The 10,929-nt window shown below is 43.7% G+C and overlaps 1 protein-coding gene across 1 annotated transcript; it reads left to right on the top strand.

Annotated features, from left to right (window-relative positions):
- The first annotated feature begins 2,803 nt into the window (after positions 1-2,803).
- LOC112246577 (nuclear receptor subfamily 0 group B member 2-like) lies at positions 2,804-4,599 on the top strand. The gene is made up of 2 exons (XM_024414992.2): positions 2,804-3,568; positions 3,829-4,599. Exons 1-2 carry the CDS (start codon positions 3,037-3,039, stop codon positions 4,068-4,070), a joined length of 774 nt encoding a protein of 257 aa, XP_024270760.1. The 5' UTR covers positions 2,804-3,036; the 3' UTR covers positions 4,071-4,599.
- The last annotated feature ends 6,330 nt before the right edge of the window (positions 4,600-10,929 follow it).

Below are 10,929 nucleotides of genomic sequence, written 5' to 3'. Positions count from 1 at the left end.
ATCGGCGACCTGCACCTGCAATCTCTTTATTGCAGTCGTTCAGCTCATGACCTTGACCGTGACAACTTTTAGCAGGAAATCTCTGATTTAGACATTTTGATAGCTATGAAACTGTATTTGACAGCTGAAAAAGTGTATCAGAGACTCTAGCTTGATAAAATATTATAAAAAGCATAAAAGATATTGAAGCAATAGTGTTGTGGTAACCAGGGTCCCCCTACTACGACCTCCTTACCCAAACACATGCAGTGCATTCGGAAAGTACTCAGACCCCTTGAATTTTTCCAAAAAAGGTTTACATTACAGCCTTATTCTAAACTGGATTACATTTTTTACCTACACACAATACCCCATAATGACAAAGCGAAAAAAGTTTCTTCGAAATGGATGCTTATTTATTAAAAAACAGAAATACCTTATTGACATAAGTGTTCAGACCCTTTGCTAAAATTTGAGCTCAAGTGCATCCTGTTTTCGTTTATCATACCTGAGATGTTTCTACAACTTGACTGGAGTCTACCTGTGGTAAATTCAATTGATTGGATGTAATTTGATATATAAGGTCCCACAGTTGACAGTGCGTGTCTGAGCAAAAACCAAGCCACGAGGTCGAAGGAATTTTCCGTAGAGCTCCGAGACAGGATTGTGTCGAGGCCCAGATCTGGGGAAGGGTACCAAAAAAATGTCTGCAGCATCGAAGGTCCTCAAGAACACAGTGTCCTCCATCATTCTTAAATGGAAGAAGTTTGGAACTTAAGCACTGCATCACGTATGGAGGAAATCTGGCACCATCCCTACGGTGAATCACGGCGGTGGCAGCATCATGCTGTGGGGATGTTTTTCAGCTGCAGGGACTGGGAGACTCGTCAGGATCGAGGGAAAGATGAACAGAGAAATGTACAGAGAGATCCTTTATGAAACCTGCTCCAGAGCTCTCAAAACCTGAGACTGGGGCGATGGCTCACCTTCCAACAGGACAACAACCCTAAGCACACAGCCAAGACAATGCAGGAGTGGCTTCGGGACAAGTATCTGAATGTCCTTGAGTGGTCAGCCAGAGCCCGGACTTCAACCCGATCGAACATCTCTGGAGAGACCTGAAAAGAGATGTGCAGCGACGCTCCCCATCCAACCTGACAGAGCTTGAGAGGATCTGTAGAGAAGAATGGGAGAAACTCCGCAAATACAGGTGTGCCAAGCTTGTAGCGTCATACCCAATAAAACTTGTGGCTGTAATCGCTACCAAAGATTCTTCAACAAAGCACTGAGTAAAGGGTTTAGAATTTTTTATGCATATGTAAACATGTCTAAAAACCTGTTTTTGCTTTGTCATTATGGGGTATTGTGTGTAGATTGACGAGGAAGAAACAAATTAATCCATTTTAGAACAAGTGTGTAACGTAACAAAATGTGGAACAATTCAAGGGGTGTGAATGTATGACACATGCTCACATCCTGTCAATTTATCAGACTAATAAAGTCATCAGCTTATCTGGTTCAAACCTCTGTACTAGGCACTGCAAAGATAACAAACCATATCCACCAATTTTTCACATTTGTGTTTTTTCACTAATTAAATCATGGCATGGAGTTGTTCAATGACAGACGTATAAAATCGATCACTTGATTGTTTAAGTTCAGAGAGATACATTTCCTGCTAATCCTGTTTCTTTTGCAAAGCTCTTTAAATATATTTCCATACTTTAAATGGTTGGGTTAGTTGGAACCAGAGATGGGATCTAGTTGTCTTGGTCTTGAGATCACACAATGCCACGTATGATAAATGTGGTCATGGTCTTTTCACTGGGTCTGGATCCCAGCATCAATGTTCAGGTCTAGGTCGGGATCTCAGTTCATGGTCCCAGACCGTAGTTTGTCTCTCGACTCATGTGGTCAAGATATCTCCTGTCAAAGTTACAGTATGTGACTAAAAGTAGTGACACAACACAAACGTGTCAGGGCACCTTGCTTTTTGTGGGAGCTGGGTCTCGTTTTGTGGTCTTGCTCTGGGTCTCGTTCTGGATCTTGTTTTTTTTCCCCACATTTGAACTGGTCTTGGGCTTGTCAGGCTCTCGATACACTTGGTCTGGGTTTCAGTCTCAAGAGTTTGGTTCTTGGTGTGTGTGTGTCTCAAAAGGTTGTGTATTGGTTTGGTCGGGGTCTGGTATTAATTTGGGTCTGGGTATCGAGAAGTCTGCCGGCCAGATTTGCCCAGAAAACTCACATTGATGAGACAAGCTTCTGAGTCAGTGTGGAATATATGGTGGGGACACATGGCTGGGATCCGAGTTTAGGGCAGAAGGGCTGTAGCTTCCAAATCCTCACTGAATTACAATATGTTTCACTATTATTTTTCTTCACTAATTCCGTCTGTCATTCCTGGCATTGTACAAAACACATTTTTAAGCTTTTGTTCAATGTAAGACGTAATGTAACATTTTTATCCTAGAAATCCATTCGGTTATGCAGGCCTATTGGTTTAGGAATATTTAGCCCTTGTAAGTTTGAACTAAACTTAGTAAAAAAATAAAAGTTCTGGTTGGGTACATCGATCAAGGACTTAACTGACAGGTCAGTCCTCCCTTACCTGTTTACATTGGCCCGTGTTCAACTTAGGTGTGAGCTGGCAATGAACGGAGCTATGTACAGAGTGCTTGAGTACTCCCACAGTCCTTGGTAGCTTGGTACAGCCTGGGGTAATGACCGAGTCACACAGATTAGGCTCACCCCGCCCAATATGCATATGCTCTTTCCTTTGGTTTCCATTGAGAAAACCTTATCTGCTCTTTAGGGGACGCCGTCAGTCGAGTTGTCTGCTCTTTAGGGGCACTTTGTTTTCCACCGAGGGAGTATTGACAGGTCAAGGTGCACAAGTTTAGCTCAGTGGGATGGCCTTATAAATAGAAGCATGGTGCAAGGCATCTGCACAACCACACACCACCTCAACAAGAGCCTCTCTTGGTAGGACAAGACCATTTGAATGTATTTCAGCTTTTCATTTTGTTTTTGAGAGTTTGTTCTGTATCTCATCAAAAAATGGATAACGTATGTCAATGTACAGATTCCAATGATAGGCAGTCAAATGCTATCCTTTACAACATCCTCAATCGAGAAAATTACAAGTCAAGCCACAACAACCCAAACTACAACTTTATGCCTCGTAGATGCAACTGTGAGATGCGACGGACAGTGTGCTTGAAAAGTCCAGCAGACATTTGTCAAGAGGCGTCGGGAGTGCTGGTGAAAACAATTCACTTTATGAGGAACTTACCTGCTTTCAACCAACTCCCACTGAACGATCAACTGTCGCTCCTCCAAAGTTGCTGGGGGCCACTCTTTATTTTGGGTCTGGCCCAGGAAGGCATGAACTTTGACGTTGTCGACACCCCTGCCGATAGCATGCTGAAAAGAATCCTCTTGAATTCTCAAGAGAGCTCAGAGATGGAAAGAGAGCAGCCCACCTTGGCCGGTGTGAACAAACTCAAGGCATGCCTCAAAAAGTTCTGGAGTCTGGATTTAAGTCCAAAGGAGTACGCATACCTCAAGGGCACCATGATATTTAACCCAGGTGAGGTTTGCCTTAAAGCTTCAATATTTCAACCAGTCAATGGAAATGCATGTTCGGTAGGGATTTTACCTCCCCACAGCTGCTTGATAATCCAATAAACCTCCCTACATACAGTATTTAAACATCAAATCACTTCAGCGAATCCAGCTGATCAGTAGGTTTACAAAAAGTCTATTGCAATGTCATATACAACTGAAAAGTACAACGGTGCATAAAACGTAGCTTGTCCACTCATGATACATTTCTGTCCTCCTCAACAGATGTGAAAGACCTGACAGCAGCTCTATTCGTGGAGGACTTACAGCAGGAGGCCCAGCATGCTCTGAGGGAGGTGGTCCAACTGCTCCACCCCGCGGACCGAGGCCGCTTTGCTGGCATCCTGCTCGCGGCCTCCATGCTCAAGACCATCACACCCAACCTCATCACCGAGCTCTTCTTCCGTCCTGTCATTGGCCAAGCAGATCTACTGGACTTCCTGGTCGATATGCTCTTCAGTAGGTAGCTTACTGTAGAGCTGATGTACAGAGACCTGATATAGTTTCCCACTGTGAGGGATATTGAGCCCCCCAGGACTGTGTTGGAGTGCCTGGTCATGTGGTGAAGAGTTTGGCAAATAAGTGCTCGTCATAAGGGGAAACAAAATACACGTGTATTCTTTATTCACAGTAACACTATCGCTGATAGGTTTTCATGTCTGACCAAATAGGAAAATATTTTTTTTTTCTCAAAAATATGACAACAGTTTGCTATTGTTTACATCCAACTATGAATGAGCAACATTTACTGTATATTAGCAACATTTTTGGTAGAAAATTGAGGTCACAATGGCAGGTAGTTATAACAGACATTTTACTGGTTAGATCAGACAGGATACACTCCAGTCTACAATACACATTCCTTAAAACCATGGATATTGTGCAGAATACTGTTCAGATACATTGTTTGTTTTGTGTAATGTTTGCATGAGTAATGTAAATCATTTCTGGGACTGCCCCCAGAATATTCTTTCTAAATATATTTTTATACAATTACTGTGTTATGTCTTTACAATTTGGAATATGGTTTGCGAGATAGGAATACGAACAGAATTAGCCAAGCCAAAGTAGATTAAACGTCCCTGTTCAAGAGGTCTATATTACAGCAGGCATTGCCATTCAAGGAGCTCTTCAAGCTCAATTTAAACATATCTCTTCTTAAGCACTGGAAAAATATGTGTAGAATTTAAAAGCCCACATTCTCCCCCCCTAAACATTGGGTTAGAGTGAATCTGTGTTGGGAATTGGGAATGAGTGGCTCATCAGTGATGTTTTCATACATAGACAAGGCTATCACAGTAGTGTGAGAGTGCTCCTCGAGTTTACAACTTCCTGCTCCGGTTCCTGTTGATTCGTAATGTGTTTGAACAGTAAGCTTTATCTGTATTACCTCACCCGTACAGAGGGCACTTTGGAAGATGGTTTACCAGCTGGGTTACCCTGTACCGTCACCTTGCTGCCTCTCTCCTCTCACGAGTGGCTCACCGCAGCAACATGAGACAGCCTCAACGGAACTGCATAGTGGCTGTCTCAACAGTCACTAAGCTCCCCTTATCATACCAATAAGATATGAGGAATAATATTTTCAGTCTAATGGAGCCAAGGTCGGGCTTGAACGAAATGTCACAGTCTCTATGTCACAATCTCTACATACAGTGGGGCAAAAAAGTATTAAGTCAGCCACCAATTGTGCAAGTTCTCCCACTTAAAAAGATGAGAGACCTGTAATTTTCATCATAGGTACACTTCAACTATGACAGACAAAACGAGAAGAAAAAAAAATCCAGAAAATCACATTGTAGGATTTTTAATGAATTTATTTGCAAATTATGGTGGAAAATAAGTATTTGGTCACCTACAAACAAACAAGATTTCTGGCTCTCACAGAGAGAACTGAGATTTCTGGCTCTCTTTAAGAGAGAACTGAGAGTGAGGAGGAGGAGCAGGACATCAGCTCAAGACTTGGTGCTCTGTAGTCTCCGTGCCTGAAGAAACCTCTGCTTTTAGGAGGTCCCTCATTTTGGTGTAACACCGACTATGACAACCATTAAGGGCAGTGCCACACAGAGCCCTATGCAACTGATTGACATCACAGAGGCGACTTTGGTCTGAGAATGTTGGGGTGAAGTCAAGGAAGGTCGGGAGAGCCCGGAGATTGGCGCTGGTGTTGATGAAGCGATCGAAATGACATATAAACCAGATCCTCCCCATATTTTGGGCCATATTCCATAGGGTAATGTTGACCGGTGTAGCATCCAGCATCCTCAGCTTTGATATTATGAACAACCAGAGCACAGCGAGGCCCTAATCAGTCTCTCTGCTCTCTCTCTGTATTTGCAACATTCAGCTTCCCGTAGGAGTCCACTTCAATAACACCCTGAGATCCAGCTATGTGGAACAGCCACTTAGTTGAGGAACAATCAGTTTTAGGATGTGTGTGGCACATAAAAAAAAAGTGGCACATAGCAGACTGAGCTTACCTCCCACACTGGAGCGTTATTGGGTGTTCCACAATACCCAAAGTCCCATTTAGGATCAGTCCAAAGAGGAGCAGTGCTGACCGGTAGCTCCATCAGAAGCACAGTATGTGAAATGTATCCCCGGGCCATGATCTTTCTGTGCTCTGTGAGTGTAGTTGTACCACAAGTCTCTAAATACAGCCCCCTGATGTCGTGTAATTAAAGGTTGGCACGTGAGCTTACTCTTTTGCTTCGACCCAATGCGAACTCGACTGGCTAAACACAAATCACAAACGCATTGTGCTTCATGGACTTACCACAGCTGTAATTTCGACAGCTCTTGGTGTTACGTGGTGGCGGAGCAGGTGAACCCAAGTGCAATCTCGGACAAGGAGACAGGGATAAGATAACTAGGGTGTTTATGGAAAAGCAGGTGGGGGGGGATCCAGGGGAATGAAGCAGGACTGACGAGATGAGGGACTGGGGACAGGGACCAGAGTCAGAGCAGACAGAACTGTAGCGGAGAGAAAAGCAGAGTCCCTAGAGAGAGACAGGCACAACAGGATAACAAGCTCTATGCAGGAACAAACACAGACTGACTGAACAGAGCCTACAAACTGGCAGTGTGGAAGTGGCAGGGTTGAGTATTCGTAGAGTCCTTGATTATGGAACTGTTTGCAGCTGGTGGGGATCTGCTCTGCCTCCAGCACACCTGTCTCCACTCACACAATCACATACACACACAGAGAGAGAGAGAGAGAGGAAGAGGGAGAGAGCACTGGGGGAGTGGCGGCAGGTCAGGGAGACAGGACGAGAAGTAGAGGGCGTGGCAGGAGCAGATGTAACACTTGGCTGGTGGGCAGTGACATATTTCAAACCTTACTTATTTAAGTCTGATGTTCATGCCATCCATTGTGTGGATCCTGCTTGAATGCGTTCGGAGGCCACATTTCCAAATGAATGGGAAAGATTGGCACCATCACTCATTCGTTTTGGATTTAGGCCTGCAGATTTCTCCTGATGCAATAGAGGGATCTATTAAACAAATAGTATGGGCTCAAGGTAACTTTTGACTATTAAAATCTGAGCAATATTGAGGTTATGAGGTACTACAAGGTTCTCCACAATATAAACTGAACAAAAATATACATGCAACAATTTCAAAGATTTGAGTCACAGTTCATATAAGGAAATCAGTCAATTGAAATAAATTCATTAGGCCCTAATGTATGGATTTCACATCACTGGGAATATAGATATACATCTGTTGGTCACAGATACCTTAAAAAAAGGTAGGGGTGTTGATTTGAAAACCAGTCCGTATCTGGTGTGACCGGATGCCTCATGCAGCTCGACATCTCCTTCATGTGGAGTTGATCAGGCTGTTGATTGTGGCCTGTGGAATGTTGTCCCTCTCCTCTTCAATGGCTGTGCGAGGTTGCTTAATATTGTATGCTGAAACATGAGGTGATGGTGGCAGATGAATGGCACAACAATGGACCTCAGGATCTCGTCACAGTATCTCTGTACATTCAAATTGCCATCGATAAAATGCAATTGTGTTTGATGTCCGTAGCTTATGCCTGCCCGTACCATAACCCCACCGCCACCATGGGGCACTCTGTTCACAACGTTGACATCAGCAAACTGCTCGCCCACACAATGCCATACACACTGTCTGCCATCTGCCCGGTAAAGTTCAAACCGGGATTCATCCGTGAAGAGCACATTTCTCTCGTGTGCCAGCTGCCATCGAAGGTGAGCATTTGCCCACTGAAGTCGGTTACGACGCCAAACTGCAGTCATGTCAAGACCCTGGTGAGGACGAATAGCATGCAGATGAGCTTCCCTGAGACGGTTTCTGAGTGTTTGTGCAGAAATTCTTCAGTTGTCCAAACCCACAATTGTATCAGGTGTCCGGGTGGCTGGTCTCAGATCATCCCACAAGTGAAGAAGCGGGATGTGGAGGTCCTGGGCTGGCGTGGTTACATGTGGTCTGCGGTTGTGAATCCAGTTGGACTTACTGCTAAATTCTATAAAATGGTAGATAACATAGCATTTGTTTCGGTGGCAACAGCTATGGTGGACATTCCTGCAGTCAGCATGCCAATTGCACACTCCCTCAAAACTTGAGACATCTGTGACATCGTGTTGTCTGACAAAACTGCACATTTTAGGGTGGCTTTTTATTATCCCCAGCACAAGGTTCACCTGTGTAATGCTGTTTAATCAGCTTCTTGACATGCCACACCTGTCAGGTGGATGGATTATCTCGGCAAAGGACAAATGCTCCCTAACAGGGATGTAACCAAATTTCTGCACAAATTTTGAGATAAATAAGCTTTTTGTCAGTATGGAACATATGAGATCATCTATTTCAGCTCATGAAACATGGGACTAACACTTTAAATGTTGCCTTTTTATTTTTGTTCAGTGTAATTTTACACACGTAATTTTGCCCAAATCCTATGAGACAAAAACAACTCTTTCATTGACATCAATGTATGATTTTTTATACAAAGTTAAGTTCATGTAGCTTCCTGAGCCCCAGGCGTAAAATCACCTTAGACTCAGAAAAGACCTTAGCTTCACTGGGTCAGTGGTATCTCCATGCAATCCCACTTGTGGAGCTCAAGTTCAGATATCACCCTGAAAAACAGAGAGCTTGAAATAGCCCATTCCCCCATACAGAATCTTTCCAGATCCTTGATATCCTCGCCCGCGCTTATGGACTGCCCTCTTCAATTCTAAACACAGGTTTTCAATGGGGTTCAAGTCCGGACACTGAGATGGCCAATGCCAAATGTTGAATTTGTGGTCAATTAACCATTTCTTTGTGGATTTTGATGTGTGCTTGGCGTTATTTTCTTGCTTGAAGATCCACTTGCTGCCAAGTTCCAGCCTCCTGGCAGAGGCAACCAGCTTGAAGCAGGTTGAAGCAGAAATTTCCTGGTACTAAGTCAAGTTTGTGATGCCGTTGGCCTTAAAAAGAGACCCAGGACCAGTGGAAGCAAAATAGCCAAAAACAAAACAGTGAAGATCCACCACCATATTTTACAGTAGATATGGGGTTATCTTCTGCATATGCATCTTTCTTTCAATGCCAAATCCACCACTGGTGTGCGTGGCTACGGAGCTCTATTGTCATGTAATCTGAGCATAGCACAGGTTCCAATTGTCGTTTAGCAAACTCCAGGCATTACCGTTTGTTGTTTTACCTGAAAGTAGAGCTCATTGGCCACGCACACCAGTGGTGGGTTTAGCGTCAAAAGAAAGGAAAAGGTAAAGCGTTGTTATTCTACATGGGCCTGTTTTAATACAGTTGAAAGTTATCAAAACACTTAGTTTAGAATATCCACCTAAATTCAGCAATTGCATTCTTCTCATATTACCCTGTAAGCTACTGACCTATCCAAAGCTTCCTCCGGCACCTCACCATATATATGGCTGTATTTATTAAACTCAACCTGCAGGAGGTTTGTTTGAGATTACGTGGTGATGAACGGCTACGGGCAAGGTTCTGACAGGTAGGTGTGTCTCGGTGTAGCAAGGACAGACCCGAGAAACACCCGTACCAACTCGCGTTTGGCTTGAGTCACGGCCGCCACCACCTCTTCAGGAGCAAAGCCAAAAACAAGGCCGGATCAGCAGGTGCATTTCATCTTTCAGCTGGAGCAGGGCAACAATTTTCAGTTATTTGTGGTGCACTGCTCCCTCCTGTGGTGGTCATTTAAACTGACACCAGGGTAAGAAGGGTTCGGCTGTCACCTGCATTAGGTTCATGTTTCTAAACACAATTCAATTCTTCCAAACAATCATGCGCACATGAATCGAGATAAAACTCCATGACAAATCTAATCTGTTATCCACTGCAAACATAGGCTCTGTGTACGCTTAGTGAAACATGTTACCACGTAAGTCTATTGAAATATGTCAACATCCAAGAGAAGAGACATTCTCTGTGCCATTCGGTTTAGAGAAGGTACGTAATAATGTCATGTAACCGGGTGTGAGGTGTTAATTGTGAAACCATTATTTCACGATGCCTCACACAGGTAGAACTGGAATGCAGAGAGGGGGGCAGAGAGCCAGGGAAAACCAGAAATTAATCTCAACAGAGCCTTCGGGACACAGAGAAATTCTCAAAAGCAGGTTTTCGTAGTGCTCCCCTCTGCAATGAACTACTCAGGACAGACGGCAGGATTTGATATCCTTTCTTTTGTCAAGACCAGTCAAACGAGTTCCTCCTTTTTTCGCTGAGGGCGGAAATAGACTGACGACACACTGACCCGGGGTGGGGGCTGACAACAGTAATGAGACGGGGAGAAAGAGAGAGAGGGGCTGATAAAGTAGCCCAACAACATTGCACAAACATGTTGCTGTGACAGGGAGAGCAGGCAAAACTAGAGTTTAGGAGTAGTTGGTGTTGAAGGAACAAACAGCGGTGCCCGTTACATGGGAAGGAAAGATTGAAAGCTTGACAATAAATTACCAGCACAGGCTTTTTTTTTTAAATGTAGTAGACTACATTAGATCTTTTTAACCTTCTTGCTGCATAGCTGACCATTAACATATGATCAAATGACAAATTAGAGATGAACCCAACATCAAACACACCATCCCTAGTGTTTCTCAATAACACACGTGTAAACATAAGCAGCACAAAGTAATTGAAGACCCAACGGACTGAATCCATCCTTGAGATCTGTGTTTAACTCAAGCGTTGGTGTCAATGGAGATTGAATTGCATCTTTAACTTGACCTGTGCATGCAATGTGCATACCGAATCCCATACTCTATTAGATTGAACTATATTATCATATATTTTAGATCAACAGAGTTTAATTAAAACAGTAACAAGTTGGCA

Source organism: Oncorhynchus tshawytscha, linkage group LG03, assembly GCF_018296145.1.
Source record: "Oncorhynchus tshawytscha isolate Ot180627B linkage group LG03, Otsh_v2.0, whole genome shotgun sequence".
Classification (NCBI taxonomy): Eukaryota; Metazoa; Chordata; class Actinopteri; order Salmoniformes; family Salmonidae; genus Oncorhynchus; species Oncorhynchus tshawytscha.
This window is presented reverse-complemented; position numbering and strand designations above follow the sequence as displayed.

Bases quoted from the DNA above. Each gene is read 5' to 3' on its own strand.
- LOC112246577 (XM_024414992.2), top strand. From the start codon at position 3,037: ATGGATAACGTATGTCAATGTACAGATTCCAATGATAGGCAGTCAAAT. The intron at 3,569-3,828 runs GTGAGGTTTGCC...CCTCCTCAACAG, and splicing joins CACCATGATATTTAACCCAG to ATGTGAAAGACCTGACAGCA.